The 17,698-nt window shown below is 36.1% G+C and overlaps 2 protein-coding genes across 3 annotated transcripts; one reads left to right on the forward strand and one right to left on the reverse strand.

Moving 5' to 3' along the window:
- The first annotated feature begins 1,557 nt into the window (after window positions 1-1,557).
- On the forward strand, window positions 1,558-11,809 carry LOC110664760 (protein PHYTOCHROME-DEPENDENT LATE-FLOWERING). Its single transcript, XM_021824604.2, has 12 exons — window positions 1,558-2,312; window positions 4,922-4,979; window positions 5,097-5,161; window positions 5,290-5,373; window positions 5,788-5,868; window positions 6,230-6,391; window positions 6,475-6,573; window positions 6,660-8,029; window positions 8,404-8,621; window positions 8,712-8,860; window positions 9,785-9,823; window positions 9,915-11,809. Exons 1-12 carry the CDS (start codon window positions 2,160-2,162, stop codon window positions 11,415-11,417), a joined length of 3,981 nt encoding a protein of 1,326 aa, XP_021680296.2. The 5' UTR covers window positions 1,558-2,159; the 3' UTR covers window positions 11,418-11,809.
- Window positions 11,810-12,143: 334 nt separating this feature from the next.
- LOC110664782 (peroxisomal (S)-2-hydroxyacid oxidase GLO4) lies at window positions 12,144-17,267 on the reverse strand. Of its 2 annotated transcripts, none has more exons than XM_021824642.2 (12): window positions 17,066-17,267; window positions 16,152-16,299; window positions 15,947-16,071; window positions 15,825-15,871; window positions 15,665-15,742; window positions 15,426-15,550; window positions 14,717-14,774; window positions 14,123-14,185; window positions 13,921-13,990; window positions 13,269-13,369; window positions 12,800-12,904; window positions 12,144-12,519 (listed from the first exon to the last, which is right to left on the reverse strand). In XM_021824642.2, exons 2-12 carry the CDS (start codon window positions 16,292-16,294, stop codon window positions 12,340-12,342), a joined length of 1,095 nt encoding a protein of 364 aa, XP_021680334.1. In that variant the 5' UTR covers window positions 16,295-16,299; window positions 17,066-17,267; the 3' UTR covers window positions 12,144-12,339. The 2 variants fall into 2 exon arrangements, with proteins under 2 accessions (XP_021680334.1, XP_021680343.1); XM_021824651.2 differs by lacking the exon at window positions 17,066-17,267 and adding an exon at window positions 16,431-16,736.
- Between the last annotated feature and the right edge of the window lie 431 nt (window positions 17,268-17,698).

Genomic DNA, 17,698 nt, shown 5'->3' on the forward strand with positions numbered 1-17,698 from the left:
ATTAAGAGCTTAAATCGTTTAGAAATATGGGCAGTGAAGAGAAAAGAAAATAGATGACAAAAAAAATATACAAGAAAGTGATTTTCATGTTTACAAAAAAAAAAAAAAAAAGAAAATAATACAAGAAATAAAGTAAACGCAATTACACAAAATTTTAATTTATTCTCTACAATTTAAAGAGACAATAGAAAAAAAATATTTTCTTTTACTCTACATTTTTTAATCTAAATATGAGAAACCAAATTCATATTTTCCTACGCTTCTCTTTTTGATTCAGTAAATAAATTTTTTTTTTTTAAATGATGAATATCAAAATATATATTCATTATAATTATTGTATTAGTGGACTAATTACATCTATCTAATCACAATTCTGAGGTAAAGCTTATTCTATTACATTATTATTTTTTAAAAAAATTAATGCAAAAAGGATTATAAGATATTTATCAATCAATAAATTTTTATTAAAAATTAATTATACTTAAATAATACAAATTATTTGAAAATTTAAACTCAAAATTTTATAAGTAGTCTTTAAAAAAATCAAACCAACAGACATAGTTCAGGCCCAAAAAATTGAGCTCAGTGAGTTTGGATTAACTGAGTCTAGTTTTCTATCTCATTTTGGATTCAAATCAAAGTAGCAAGATTGGCTAAAAGGGATCCCTAAAGGGCAATCTCTGATAAGAAAGATATCTTGAGGTACATTAATGCGGGGACCAACATTTTTAGAGATCCGAATAACTAGAGATCACTTCAGTGATTATGGTTGAGATTAAACACACTAATTAATGTGTATAATGTTATATATAAATAAGAAAAAGGTGAAATTCAAGTCGAGATTTTAGATGATTACAATTTATCTTTATAGGTTCAAAATATGGTACGAGATTTTTACAATTAATTATATTTTATAATTAATTTTTATAATTAATTATATTTTATAATTATCTTTATAGGTTAAAAATTAATTTTTATAATTAATTATATTTTATTATTAATTTAAGTGTTGAATTGACTATAAGATAGTCGTGGAATCTCACTTTTTTTTTTTTTGTTCTTTCAAGTCATTTGGATCTAAGTATCGATTTTCAATTAAGAATTAAAAAATCTACAGTAACATTATTAATTAGCTTAATTTTTTTTATATATATAATATTTTAATATTATTATTTTACTATAAAATTTTTGTATAAATATTAAAAAATTGCTAAAAGTATTTAAAATTTAAATATTCATATATAAATTTAAAAATTATTTACATACATATAAATACAATTTAATAAATATTAAAATTTTAGTTTAAATATTAGAAATAAATGATTAAAATTGTTTATTTATATATGTTAATACATATAATATTTAATTAATTTTTGATAAATTCATTGAATCAATAATTTATTAATTTAATTTTGTAATTAAATTATAACGAAGGTTTAAAAAAAAAAAAGAATAAAACCCCGGGTCAGACTTGAGAGAACTTCACAGAAACGGGTCAACCCTACAAATATCCAGTAGAGAAGAATTCCCTCTCCTTTTAGAACCCGCGTGTCCCTCCCTCTCTCTTTTCTTTTTTTTCTTTTTATTTTATTTTTTCCCTATACATTGCCATTTTTCTTTTTCCAAACTCAAGAGTTTCAGATTTTATAGATCCCACATCCTTCTCAGTGTCCAAACACTCTCAAAACCTCAATCTTTTTTCAACGAAGCCCTTCATCACTGTAGGTTTCAACACCAGGCAGGCACTGTTATTTCATATTCTTTCGCTTTCTTCAGATTTGGCCATTAACATTAAATATCTCAAGTTTCTCAGAAGTGCTGATGTTGGTTTCTGAATTGAGGTTTCTGAGACTCTGATATTATAGTTTCTACAATTTTCTACCTTTTTCTCGTCATCCAAACTCTATATAAAACCTCAATTTCGTTGAGAAGTAAGAAAAAAAAAAGGAAACCCACCTACTGTATATCTCAATTATGCTTTTGAAAGCCTCAAATTCTCAAAGATTTCCAACTGGGTATCTCGTTTTATCTCTCAAAAGGCTTATTCATATTCAAAGAATCTTCCTTTCTTTGGGGCCTGCTGGTATTTTCCTTTACTTTCTGATGATCCAAACACCAACGCAAGACCTCTAGTTAGCCGAAGAACAAAGCTCTTTTACATGGGAGTCTCTTTTAAGGTCTCAAAAACTGGCAGAAGGTTCTGTCCAAAGCCCGTTATTCTACCGGAGCCTGCTCTCGATGAGGTTTCGGGAAATTCCAATGATGTCTCCGTTATTGGCTCGAAGAATGAATCCTCTACGAGAAAGCTCGAGGTAATTATCTAAACTTAATTAGTCTTTTTGGTTAACTGAAGGACGCTGTAGCAGAAGTGGAAGATAAAAGAAAGGAAGGAAATAAATGAAGGCACAGGTAGATTGTGCTCAGTGATATTAAATTTAGTTAAGCATTGCCATGCAAATCTCAGTTTGGCTTAGTTCAATGGAAGGCGCTGTTATTATGCCAGGAAGATATAATCAGAATTGGTAGTTTTGAAATCCTAATTTCTATCCAATTGTTGGCATTTCCGTCGCAACTGAACTGAGGATTAGTTGTTAACTTTGCTATTGTTGTCATTACTTGGATGCAGTTTTGTAGTTTGAGAAAGTAGGGAAAAGATTTGCAAATTTTAAACTTATTTGATCTTTGCACTGTTGTAGTTTTACTAACTGCATTGTGAAGCTTGAGTAGTCTTCTTCCACACATGCGCGAAAATGTTGCATATCACCTAAACAAGCCTGCTTGTAGAGAAGACTGTTGTGCTATACCTGCAAATGGTGGTTTAATTGCACAAACCGTCCCTGAACTTAGGGGCTACTTTCATTTCCATCCTTGAACTTTAATTTGTTAAAATAAAATCATTGAACTTAGCTTTTGTTGGAAAGAAAGTTGCATACATGGCTTTTTCAGCGTGGCTTTTTTAAATAATAAAAATTCACATATGACTAATCTTCAACCAAAGGTTCAACCCTACACTCATGGAGACACAACCCAACACACCATAAGCAGAACTAGCTCCTCCTTGCCTCTGCCATCTCCATTTTCTTGTTGATTATCGCTCGACCACCATAGTTACAAACCCAGTTTCAGTGTCATTCTTCGCAATCAAAGACTAAAGACCTCATAGCACCACACAACACATACCCTCACCATTTCACAGCTCCCATTCCATCTCCACCATCTAACCTTGAATCCCTTGGTACAGACACTAACCCACACTATCTGTTTCTCAATCACTTGGCAACAAACACATTTCATTTATACCCTGCTTCCCAAATAAACCCACATACCCACAATCACCATTGTAGCGTCGCCCCTTTTCCTTTCAACCAGCAAGGTTGAAGCTTGAAGTAAGGATAATCTCAACAGCTATTGGCAAATCTTTGGAGAAATTTCCATCAGCACATTCTCGACTAACCCATTATCCTTGTCCTTCACAATGCCTCTCTTCAGTTTGACCCACAACACACTAGTTGTTCCCCTCCATCGACACAGCGCCACCACCACAGAATGCAAGCTCTACCATCGACCTCAATCTAAAGCTCTCTACTTTTATGGCTTCCTCTTGGTGCTTCTACCTCTGCCTTCGATTTGAGCTACTGTAATCCTCTTTGTGGTACTCAATTTGTCAATTATACAACTATTGATTTTGTCATTTCATTCCCTCATTTGCAAATTATTAAATAGAGAAACGGGAAAAAATTTGAATGACAACCTTAGAATTACAAACCCTAGTATTAACCATAGGCATCTGTGCTTCTCTATATGTAAATGCCTCACTTTATGCCTAAATGTCCTCCATACTCATACATACCCATTCGTGCCTCTCTCTCTCTCTCTCTCTCTCTCTCTCTCTCTCTCTCTCTAGTTTCTTGGTTCCGAGTTTTTGCTTTTCTGTCGAACGTATATATATGCAGGTATGTGTGCTTATGGGTTCCCTCTTTGGGATTTTCTGGGGTTAGATCTCTATGGGTTTTTTACTTTGGTTTGGATGTTTAGTGCATAAATGGAAATTTTACAAGAAAAGATGAGGGAGTTGATGACTATGGAAAGGAGGTTGTCTTGAGAGAAAAGGAAGAAGAGAAATAGTGAGAGAGAGAAAGAGATGGAGAGAATTTAGAGAGATAATCACCCTTTCTATCTAGGATGGAGGGAAGAAAACATGACACAATTTTTTTTTTTAATTATTTTTATTATTTAAAAAAGTCATGCTGGAAAACCACTTGTTCATCTAACCGGAGCTAACACCAGAATTTGGCAAGAAGGACTTTCTTTGTAATAAAAGCTAAGTGCAATGATTTTATTTTAACAAATTAAAGTTAAAGGATGGAAATGAAAGTAACCCCCTAAGCTCAGGAACGATTTGTGCAATTAAGCGTGCCAATGGTAGTTAAATATCCTGTTGCTGCTTACTCCATTAATTCGCAAAGTCACTATCACTAATACAGAGACAAAAGATCCAAGATTTTGTTCTTTGTCTTTTATCAAGTATTTTACATACTACATGGAGTATAAGATGTTTCGTAAAATATATAATTTGAACTTAGCATCTGCTAGATGTATATTTTTATTATCTCACATGCTTAAGTGAAGATTTTTGCTAAAATATAACACGTGGCATTATTTTTCTTTACTCCTTTTCAAGAGCTGATACTTGAAGGTTGATTTCATTTCTTTTTCTTATATTTGAGAACAGTGTCATAGATGGATAACAAATTTTTTTCCTTAAAGCATCATCTTTTTTACTTTTCCTTTTGTGGTGAGGGGGAAGGTCTTCTTTCTTTAAAATCAAGAGCCCTTACATGATCTTTGTGCGGATTAAAGGGTCAGTATCAGTGCTATTCTTTTTATTCCTATTATAATTTGGAATTTTTTTTGACATTAGTGTGACTTAGTTGAGGGCAGTGAGGATGTCTCCGGCATTTCAAGTTCAACCATCTCTGGTAATGGTTTTAGAATATCTGCAATTTTGGATGACAAATTTCTTTTCTTTGGTGGTTATCTTCTTTCAAGTTCAGATTGTGAATCTTTTTACTGTCTTCTTTTTCTTCTGCATCCAGAGCATGAAGTTTCATTCACATTGAACCTCTACGCTGATGGATATTCTATTGGAAAGCCTTCAGAGGTTGGTTTCAAAGAACATTGATTTTCTGGAATAAAATGAGGAAAGTGAAAGGAAAGGGGAAAAAGAGAATCCCTTTCAATGCAATTTTTAAGTTTGATTTTGAAACTATGTAGTTTATGGATTTTCAGAATGAGGCTGCACTTCAGGCTACACTTCAAGATGGTTCAAAGTTGTTGCATCCATATGATAAGACATCTGAAACTCTTTTTTCAGTAAATATCAACTAATTTCCTTTTCTTTCAACTCTTGTTAGTGATATATTATTATTAGTCCTTAAAGGTAGCTTTATTGTGAAATGAGATATTCTATTTGACCTAGAGTAGACATATGTTGTGTGGCCATGAACTTATTAATGGGACAATATATAAACTTCATAATATCTTTTGCTTCTCAGCTTCACCTGTTTGATGTATGGGCAACACATTGGGCCTGCTCTTGAAAGCATCTTCCATTGTCTAAAATGTTTTCAGGACTTCAACAATATTTTAAGATTAAATGATAAGGATACCTATCCCTAAATTCTTGTCTGCATCCCAATACTGCTTTAGCTATCATTAACTATTTCTTTTTTTTTTTTTAATTATTGAACTGACATTTTTCCGTATATGTGCTAAATGTATTTGGAGTCAATCGAGTCTGGCCGGTTGCCTGGAGATATTCTGGATGATATGCCATGCAAATATGTTAATGGTACACTCATATGTGAGGTGAGTACTCGAAGTCTGCTTCTTTACATTTACACCCAAAAAAAAAATGTTAGCCTGGTACAGATTATCTTGAATAAATAAATATTAAGTAAGTATGAATTCTGTTGTCCCACATATTTTTGGGACAAGGAGATTATTCTAAATATAAAGACTTGGGCAATTCTTCCCCCTTGAGCTAGCTTTTGGGGTTGAGTTAGGCTTGGTCTATTTTCTCTACAAAATTTCATGAGTAATTACCTTACATGAATGCTAGCATTTGTTTGGAGATGTGTATGCATGGGGGGTAGGCAAGAAGTCATGAAGTCATTGAAGCTGGCATGTGTTGAGGTTTTTAAATTTCCCAATATCAAAATTCTTGCAGGTTCGAGATTATCGAAAATGTGTTTCTGAGCAAAGGTCTAGTATTCTATCCATTGATGGACTCCCTATTATAAATAGGTTGCGCCTTAGGATGTCATTGGAGAATGTAGTGAAGGATATCCCATTGATCTCAGACAATTCTTGGACTTATGGTGATTTCATGGTAGGTATCATTTAACTCATCTCATCCTTGGAAATTGATTTTTCATCAATAGGTCACATATTTGTATTCACCATTGACTGTAGGAAGTGGAATCCCGGATATTGAAAGCCTTGCAACCACAGCTTTTTCTAGACCCTACTCCCAAATTGGATAGGCTTTGTAATGATCCAACTCCCACAAGGGTAATAAAATTGGAGACAGGCTCAATGTTTTTTGGCTAAAGGAATTAATTTTTTTGTTTCTTAACTCTTTTGAGAATCAATTGCAGCTTGATTTGGGTCTGAGTGGCTTGCGGAGGAAAAGATTAAGACAGATGCCTGAAGTTACTGTAACATCTACTAGCAGAATCCATGGGAAGAAAGTTTGTATAGATCGAGTGGCAGAAAGCTCAAGCAGCAGGTTAGGAGATTCTGTAATTGTTTCTGGCAATATGATGCCACAGAGTGTCCCAGAGAATCTGGCAGTGCAAAACTTTGCTCCAATCAACATGTTGGCCCTAGGAGCAAGAAGCTTTGGATCTGATGGCAATGTTCCAGCATTACCTTTGGTATCACAACAACCAAGATATCAGATGGTGGTGGGCACCCCAAGAAGTACGCAGGAGCAAGGGTCAGGGTCTCTTGTTAATATTTCAGGAGCTTCCCCTACTGGGCAGGACATTATGATCTCATATGGCAACAATATGAATTCTGGTATTTCTCTTCATGGTAAGAGGGACAATCAAGATGGGCAAATGTCACCCTTATCCAATTTTAATAAGAGAGCAAGGCTTACCCCAGTGGGTCCTGATGGAATTCAACAACAGCAAATAGGGCCACATATGGATGGCCTTCATGCATCAGAAATGAACTGGAGGAATTCTTTATCACAGCACCAAGCAATGGCAAGAGGAATTCATTATGCTAATGCAGGCATTCAGAAATATCCCCAGCAGATGTTTGAAGGGGTTATGAATCAAAATCCTGTGCCAACATCTTTTTCTGCTGCACAGTCAGGTGTAAGATTTGGTCCCAAGGAAGAACAGTTTGAAACGGAAAAGCTGGATGGCCCAGAGCTCAGTCAGGGTAAAAATGATATAATGGAGACAGAAACAGGCCATCTGGACCCACAACAATCACGACTACAGCAAAGATTACCAGCTCATCTTATGAGATCAAATTTCCCTCAGGCAGCATGGAACAATCTCAGCCAAGATTCAAGGAAGGAGGACCAACTCCAGAAGAGGAAAACAGTGCAAAGTCCCCGGTTATCTGCTGGGGCTTTGCCTCAGTCACCATTATCATCAAAATCTGGGGAATTTTCTAGTGGTTCTGCTGGGCCCCACTTTGGGGCAGTTGCAGCCAATGCTGCAATTGGATCATCGCAAAAGGAGAAGTCAGCTGTCACCTCAGTTGCTGCTGTTGGTGGAGCCCAATCTTTGATTTCCAGTGCTAATGATTCCTTGCAAAGACAACACCAGGCCCAGGTTGCTGCAAAGCGACTCCCAATAACTCAAGTAATGACTGGGGTTGGCTCTCCTGCAAGTGTTAGTAACATGAGTGTACCATTAAATGCAAGTAGTCCTTCAGTTGGATCTCCACCTGTGGCTGATCCATCCTTGCTTGAAAGGTTCTCAAAAATTGAGGTGGTGACTATGAGGTATGATCACTAAAATATCATTGCATTGCAGTTCTTCACTTTTATGCATTGTTTTTTGTGCCCCTCTCCTCCTCTCTCCTTTATGTGGTAAAATTTTTCTGTTAGGTACCACAATCATTTTTTCTTTCTGCATAAGCATAAATTTGATTTGTCAAGAATGTATGAATTGAGTTACTTATCTTCTAATTTCCCTCTCATTTGAGCGTTAAGTCAAGCTGAAGTACATTCAGGGAATGTTTGTAGCATGCTTTAACCTGAATAAATTGTTCTTGTCCTTCGTAACGTCTTAATAAGGTTTTTCTTGTGATTTCACTGGCTATTTCATTTGTTCCATCTTATTCTTATTATTCATGTTCTACTGGCTGCTTTTCCAGGCATCAACTCAACTGCAAGAAAAATAAGGTTGATGACTACTCTGTCAGGAAACCCAACATTTATTTGCATCAAAATCTGACGGCTTGTCTCGCCAGTTTATCCAATAGTGAGGATGTGAAAGATGATGCTAGTGTAAGAAAATTATCGAAGTCAATCGTAGGTGGCAGCATGAATGTCTGCAAGATGAGAATTATAAATTTTGATCGAGTAGTTCCAGGTTTTCATGTTATCAGCAGACTTCTAAGATCTCGTCTCTTGTAATTTTTAGCTTAATTCACTTGCCTAAATGGTAATTTTATTTGTGCAGGGAATGTTGGTTCTTATGTTCATAGGTCACGCACTAGAATGATCATGTTAGAGAAGCAAAGTGATGGTACTGTAGCAATGCATTATGGAGAACCAGAGGATGGTGATTTCCTGTCTGTGGAGGATTATCTTCCAACATTGCCCAATGCTGTGAGTTATCTATGCTGATTAGATTTGTTTGATATATTGGAGGTTTAGTGTAAGAGAAATCCAAGTCATACAACTCTAGATTTGAATTGGACACTCCATTTTCCCACTTACTTGGAGTAATCAAAACAATTCTTCTCTGCAATAGTGGTCTCTCTCTTTTCTTGGGTGTATAAGGTCTTCTCTGCAACAGGTGAAGAAAATCCATCTCAGGCTCAGCAGCTAGAATACTGGCTTAAGGAAACATGTTTTTATTTGTGTGTGTTTTCTTTTTTCGCTCACATTAGACCCTTAAGCTTATAATATCACCATAGATTTTTGTGATGAGAAATTCTTGCCTAGGCCCAATCTATATAGACCCAAAGGCTTATCAAGAGATATATTACATGTGGGACCACCAGTTTTGTATGAAAATCCATCCATCTGTTGGACCACATGAACCGGGTCTAGGCAAGAATGATTCTTTTGTAATTACTCTGATGTTATTTGAGCTAGTCATCGTAATCCTTTCCTTCAGTGTTCCTTCATTGAGCATGACTAGCAGTCCACATAAACTGGGTCTAGGCAAGAATGATTCTTCTGTAACTAATCTTATGTTATTTGAGCCAGTCATCTTAATCCTTTACTTAGTGTTCCTTCATTGAGCATGACTGGTACAACTTTGATACATTGATTCCTTGTATGTAGTTGATCTTTTCAAACTTGACTTGTTCTCTGTTGAGTACGGCTGCATGGATCACAAAAGTGATTGTTGATTGATGCTGATTGAGTGGACAATTAGTGTTAACATTTACATGGGATGAAAACTCTACGATGGGATCATGTTTTATAATATCCTACAATTTGAATTTTAATACTAATCTTTGCTTATCCTGACAAGTATATTCCTTATGTTCTGTTTGCATATCTGACAAATTTCTTCTACAGCACTTTGCGGATTTGCTTGCTGAACAATTTTGCTCACTGGTATGTTTCAGGGGAAAAAACTTCTTGTTAGAAATTTTGATATTGGGTTTGTCGTGCAATCGTATTTGAGTGATTTATTTTGCTTATGCAGATGATGCATGAAGGGTATATCGTGGAAGATAATATCCAACCAAAGCCTACCCACATGAAGTTTGCCTCAAGTAGTCATCCAAATGCTGCTGGAATCCCTGCTAATAATTCAGCAGTTGAGGTGCAACAATACAATGAAGCAGTTTCAGGTCAGGCATCCAATGATGTAAAGCCAAGTCTTAATTGTAATGCATCCATTAATCCGCCCCAGAATCTATTAGCAAATGCTAGGATGCTGCCTCCTGGAAATGCTCAAGCCTTACCAATGTCTCAAGGTCTCTTGCCCACGGTTCCAATGCCTGCAAGACCACAACAGCTAGACTCACAACCATCTCTTCAGCAGCAACAGCAACCACCTCAGTTGCAGCAGCAACCACAACAGCAGCAGCAAAATCAACATTCCTTGATTCAACAGCAGCATTCACAGTTCCATAGGTCACCAATGGTGCTTCCATCTAATCCACTTTCTCACTTGAACTCGCTGGGGCAGAATGCTAATATGCAGGTGGGTAATCACTTGGTCAACAAGTCTTCTCAACTCCAGCATCAGCTGTTACAGCAGCAACAGCAGCTACAACCACAGCAGCAGCAGCAACAACAACAGCAGCAGCCACAGATGCAGCAGAGGAAAATGATGATGGGGCTTGGAACAGCAATGGGAATGGGAAATATGGGCAACAACATGGGGGGCTTAGGAGGCCTGGGCAACTCGATGGGCATTGGAGGTGCAAGGGGAATAGGACCTGGAATCTCAGGACCAATGGCACCTATATCCGGTATGAATAATGTGGGCCAAAACCCATTGAATCTGGGCCAAACTTCAAATTTTACCAATGCGATAAGTCAGCAAATCCGTGCTGGACAAATGACTCAGGCTCTGCTGAATTCAAAACTTAGGATGGTACAGAGAACAGGTGTACTAGGGGCCCCTCAGTCAGGCATAAGTGGAATGTCTGGAGCCAGGCAGATGCACCCAAGTTCTGCTGGGCTTTCCATGCTGGGCCAGTCTCTGAACCGAGCTAATGTGAACCCAATGCAACGGAGTGCAATGGGGCCTATGGGTCCACCAAAATTGATGTCAAGGACGAATCTCTATGTGAACCAACAGCAACAACAGCAACCGCAGCAACAACAACAATTCCAGCAGCAACAGCAACAACAGCAGCAATTACAGCAACAATTACAACAGCAGCAACAACAACAGATGCAGCAACAGCAAGATCCATCCTCATCACTGCAGGCTGTTGTTTCTCCTCCACAAGTAGGCTCGCCATCAACCATGGGAATTCCACAACTGAACCAACAAGCCCAGCAGCAACCCCAGCAGCAACCTAGTCCACAGCTGAGTTCAGGAGCAATCCATGCATTGAGTGCTGGTAATCCAGAAGCTTGTCCTGCTAGTCCACAGTTGAGTTCTCAGACCCTTGGCTCAGTTGGAAGCATCACAAATTCTCCAATGGAGCTCCAAGGTGTAAACAAGAGCAACTCTGTTAATAATGCATAGTAAAGTTGGTCTGCCTGTTTCAAAGCTACATCCTCTGAGCTATTCTTTCGTGGAAACTGAAAGCTATGCAGCCAGAATAGGGCATCGACTTCCATCAAATTGAAGCTAGCTAAAAGGAGAAAATTCTTCATTTATAGCTGATCAATAATGCAAGGGATAAAATAGTGACGAGTAATGACTTACGGTTGCTTGCCTTGGGAAATTTTCATATCCAGATTGCAATTTGATATATTCAACCTGCTAAGCGACATGTAGGTATAAAGAAATCGTGTGCAGTGTTATGTACGTGTAGAACTTTTTTAAGGAATATGCTATTATTAGTTTGATCACTGACATTAAATTAGATGATGGTCTGCGAATTCAATTATTAGTGGATCTGCAGTTAGTGATTACGAGAGCTGTTCAACTATAGCTGCATATGTTTTTTGTCACATAATTGTGCTCTAGCAGTAGCTGCATCCATGTAAAATCATTGAAATAAGGCTAATCAATTGATGTCAAGAACGATGAAATCTAATCCCTTTTCAATTTTAGCTGCCTTCGTTCAACTTATTTCCATTTTAATAACATATAAAGAGAAGGCAATGATAATTTCTGTTTGTTAAAAAAAAAAATGTATACTCTTTTACTACTTAAATTTGATTATTGTTGTGTAATTGAACATCACCTTTGTAGCCTTCCGCAAGCAAAATAGCAATAACTACCTGCAACATTCTAACAGTCTCATAGCACTAATGAATTCACTAGGGTTTTTTCATAAAGCAGCCAGGTGTAGTACAAGCACATAATTTATTTGAAATTAAACAGATATGGAAGTTGAGTTCACTGCTGAGAACAGCCTATATACATTAAGCTCATATCTTGTGGTTCAGAGAACCATTATTGATTTTCTGAAACCATTAGAGGATACTTCAAAAGAATATTAAAGCATGGATTGGAATCTCTCACTCTCAGTTTTCACATGACTCCTCGTAATATCTTTCAAACTAGGACAGCCAGAAAGGGCCATAGTGAGCTCAAGCTCATGCTTCAGCATTTCAATCACCCGTCTCACTCCATATTCTCCCTTTGCTGCCAGCCCGAAGACAACTGGCCTTCCAACCTGCATTAACACATGTCATTTAATAGCACACAAGCCACAGGCCCACAGAGTTCAGGCAGCATAACATGGAGAAAGCAGCTCAAGAATCACTACACTTTCCTCTCTCTCTCTCTCTCTCTCTCTCTTTCTCTCTTTCACAAAAAGTCCAATACACAGGTTGGTGTCTATGTATGCATATCTATTGCTATAGTTGGTCTTATCAAGGATAATGATACACCCTGGTGCATGAAATGAAAATCACTGGACTCCTAAAATGAAAAGTTGTGAATGGAGAGCTTACAAGAACAGCTTGTGCGCCAAGGGCTAAGGCCTTGAAAACATCAGTTCCCCTCCGTACTCCTCCATCAAATAGAACAGGAATTTTCCCTCCAACAGCATGAACCACCTGCAAACCCAGCACAGCAAATGGTGTTTTATTCAGTAAGAAAAGAGAAAGCCACATGCTTTTCTGATTAGAAAAATTATGTAACACATTTATTTGTTTTAGAAGTAATATCAGAAATTATGTTGTTTAACTCTGCCTGGCATAGATCTACAACCATAGACTAACTTGTTTAGAGCTTTATAGTATCACCAAGCAAGTTTATAACATTCTATTTGGCACGATGAATACAGCATTCTACCAAAAGTGTGCAGTTCAACAAAGCGTAAAAGAAAACCATTAAAAGATTTTGCATTTATTAGTATAAATTGCAGTGATCCCAATGTTAAGACTCCAAAAATTTTCTTACAACTACAAAGATAGTTACCTCCTCCAGAACAGTGATAGAGGCTGGACTATAATCAAGCTGCCGAGCTCCATGATTTGAGACAACAATCCCAGCAACACCAACTTCCACAGCCTTTATTGCTGCCAATGGTCCATCATATTTTGAGATAGGTCAATATACTCTGGAAGAAAGTGAAATTAACAGAAAAAGGGGAGGGGAGGAAATAGTATATAATCTAGTAAACTACTAAGGGACAATTTTTACATGCATGTGCTTAAAGGTCTAAAGAATTGGTAGAACAAAGAGTCATTTTGGGTGGGAGAGCCCACAATTAAAAGATTTAGCAATGATTATATATAGAAGTGGAACGATTATTCATATGATAAAGAAAACAATGAAATGCCTAATGTAATGGACTCCCTCTCTTGAATTTCCAAATAAATAGTAGTTCTGAAAATCTCCCATCATAAATGGAATTAAAAATTAAAATAAAAAAACTACAAAGAATAAATTGAGGAATTTTTATGGTTTCTATCCCTTTTTAATATCAGTAGAATGTAAGGAGAAACAATATTCAAATTTTCACATTCAAACTTTCAAATGTAATTGATGGAATTGTTTTTTTTTTTTTCTTTTTTTTTTTTATACTTTTTATTGCAAAGAGAAAAATGAAGAAATACAAATATCTTACCATCTTCTCGAGTAAGTACACCCTTAATAAGAATTGGCAAGTTTGTAATGGATCTTAACCAGCCTATGTCCTGCAGATGTTGTCACTTAAATTATCAGAATAATTATAAAACATAGAGAAATGTAGCCTTCGAGTGTATCCTTTTGCACACTTTTTTGAAAAGTAAACAGAAAGTTGATGAAACAAATACAATAATTCATACCTTCCACGAAAAAGAAGGATCAAAAGTCTCTTTGGCAAAAAGTCCAAGCTTTGAACCTTCATCCTGCAATAATCTAATTATTTAAGTAAATTCAACATTATTCTACAGATTCAATCTATCGGTCACAGTTGGAACAATATTCCCCAATATTGGAAAAAAATTTTGAATTATCAGTGGAGAGTAAAAAAATGATTTAACACCTATGATCCCAAAAAATTACACTTATTACAACTCAACACAGGTGTTGAACACAACAAAACAGTTACACATGGCACAAGCTCAAGTATATGATGCTTATAAATGCACCAGAGGAAAATGATAAAGCAACAGTAGAATTTGACGATGAAAGATTTCATAATTTTAAATTCCTTTGGGAAAGCATCTCAAGTTTATTTGATTACTGCTCCATTGATAGATGCTAAATAGTGAATATTCATCTTATTTTAATAAGTTCAACATACCAAATCATAGATGGTTTGAGGGATTCAATAAATGGCTTATTTAAACAAATAAATGAGAGAATGATGACATACTTCATAACTTGGCAGATATATATGCAATAATAGGGATTTTGACTTGAACTACTCTACTCACCGAGGAAACTTCAAATGAAATGAGACCTTCAAAATTCCTCAACGGTGGTACAGCCATCCTGCAAAAGTTACAACTACTTTCAGAGGAAATTCTTTTGAAGGGGCTTCTAGTATCAAGTGATAGACAAGAAGCTGCATTGACATTTCTTTTGATGTTAGTGTTGAAAAAAACAGAAGAGATGGAACAGGATTTGTATTTCATTGAAGACAAAACAAAACTCTCTCAAATACAAAAAAAAAAAAGAGACAAGGAGATGAAGAGAAACACAAATTTATATATTAAAACAGAGGATATACAACCAGCTACTATTAAAACAAGAAGTGTTTTTCTTTCTCTCTCTCTCTCTCTCTCTCTCTCTCTCTCTCTTTCTTTTTTTTTTCTCCTTTCCTTCATTTTCGTAGCTTTCAACTCTCCACTCAGCAGCTCACTTTTTCTCTATGCTCCACTCACATATTCAGCAGCAATCGCGTCTCTATAAAAGTGAAAGATTGCTTGCTTTAGTCAACATATGCCCATACTTAGGTGTGGCTATGTTTCTTTTTATGTATACAAAGATTTTCATCTAATCTTTATACAAAAATCACATCAACTTCCAACAATTAGAAACTGAAACATCTAGTGTCTCAAAATTATATGGAGCAGCTCAAATCAAACTGAACGAAAAAAAAAAAAAGCATATGGAGTAAAGGAACAGAATTGGTATTTTCACTTGTTCTTAATGTCTGCCTCCCTTCGGCCAAGTATGGGAGCATCAACTGTTAGGACAATAGCCTTGTATCCATTTCTTTCAGCTCTCTGCACTAGCTGGGCTGATATATCTCGTCTCTTGTACATCTGTACAGAAGGATAGCTTGCATGTGAGGAGAAAAAACAATAATGAAAAAAGTTGCAGCTAAATAAGCTAGATTCTGCAAAATAAATACAAAGATGCAAAGAAGGGGAAAATACATATAATTGAAAGAATCGAATGGCATTGCAGCTGGAAGCAACCTCCTCCACTGTGCAGGAAGACATGTATGATAAAATCTACATCGGATTATTGAACAATGACTCAGCATGTAAACTCATAAATTGAGCAAATCAATTTCAATTTTTTTCGTTTGCATACCATAATTGTGTTACACGCTGCTGCAGCTCTTGCTGTGGCCAACTCACCTGGAATAAACACAGACAAACTTAAATGATAGTTTAAAAATATGTTGATTGAGAATTCTTTCAGGACTTCCAAACCTTCAGGGTTTGCAAGCTGATGATAAGCAGTTGGAGCAAGCATAATGGGTGCAGAGATTCTGTAACCCAATATGGTAGTTGACATATCTATTTGACTCACATCTACAAGAATTCTAGGTCGGAACCTAAAAGCCAAGATAACTGATCAGCAAAAAAAGTAAAATTCTATTTCTAGGATTAAGAATTAACAGGCACAACACTTTACGTGATCCTACGAAATGCTTCCACATTCTCCTTCAGTGTGTGCTGGTCCTCAGCTCCTCCAGCATAGTAATCATAATACATCTTTGGAAGGGCTTGCCTAGCCAACTCTTGAAACTCATTCACATGCACTGGTTCACTCTCCATTTGTCCTGAATCAACAAAATGTTAATCAATTTAACCCAAACCCATAACAATATCTAGTGCTAATACAAAAATTTGATAACTCACACCTTAGCAGCATGAATTCTTAATACAGTAGTATAATTCGGTGATTACTTACTCTTAGAACCTTCAGAAATTAAATGTGGAAAATCCCAGGCTAGATCATTATGCAGATTCAGAAAAGATTGAAAAAAGGTTGAGCGCTCGAGCAGCTAAATTTATTATCCCACAGACAGCTTATATGTTACTCAGAAAGCTAATATTATAAAATACCACCATAAATTTTTGAAATTCCCAACAAATAGAATCATTTGCTCGAAAGAACTACTCCCAAGCGATCTCCATACTGTATTTTAAAATTTATTTCCATCGATGAGATGAATCATCATTCAAGTCGAGAATTATATCTCTTGTTAAATACTTATTCATGTTCTCAGAAAATCAGGAACACAATCTTGTCGTACTTACACAAACAGCATCAAAACACAGCAGACTCACTTTAAAACAAGCAAAAACAAGAATACGCATTCACATGTTTCCCATTCACACAGCATATCTTATTTTTCTTGTTTCATTCACTCTCACATGAATGAAAGAAAAAGAAAAGAAAAAGGAGGCAAGTTGATCATGATCAAAACGTACTCAGTATATATATAAGAAAAGAACAAAAGAACCCAGAAATCACACATATAAAACAAGAAAGAGTTTGACCAAGAACTTGGTTAACAGGAAAGTGTTAGAAATATAGGGTACCTGGATAAACAGTATATTTGAATTTTGCCTAAACAGAGATCAGATTACTGCAAAGACAAGTTTATATTAGAATATCAATGCATAAGAAAGAAAGAAAGGTAGGCAAGTGACAAGGAGTTGCAATCTGTTAATGTTTTTTATCAGGCAAATGAAGCTGGCGCCTCAAAACTGAGTGAAGCCTCTTTTGCTATCACTGACAGAGAAATGAGACGTTTGTAGTTGTCGTTTTGTTTGTGTGGGCTGTCCAAGCGCTCCTAGTACGGTGTCGTTTTCATGTGCCCGTTTTAAGTACTTTTGCTGGCTGGCTAAGATGGGTATGGGTCAACGTGCAGACGAAGCCCATTAATGTACCCTATTGAGTTTGGAGCTAATATGGGCCAATCTTAACATAACCAGCACTCTATGAAAACCAATAGTCCACTCACTCTGGTTGCAATCTGCAAGTCTGTTTTGATCCCTAAATTTTGTTTGGCAATTGGCATTATAATAATTATTATCATTTCCCACATGGTTTACTGGCTTTATCTTGCAAAATTATTATCAATTTTAGGGTTTGGGTTCTCTTGGCAGGCATTTCTAATAATCAAGACTTTTTGTTTTTTGGTATATTAGAAATTTCTTCATATGAGATGC

The sequence above is a fragment of the Hevea brasiliensis genome, chromosome 6, assembly GCF_030052815.1.
Source record: "Hevea brasiliensis isolate MT/VB/25A 57/8 chromosome 6, ASM3005281v1, whole genome shotgun sequence".
Classification (NCBI taxonomy): domain Eukaryota; kingdom Viridiplantae; phylum Streptophyta; class Magnoliopsida; order Malpighiales; family Euphorbiaceae; genus Hevea; species Hevea brasiliensis.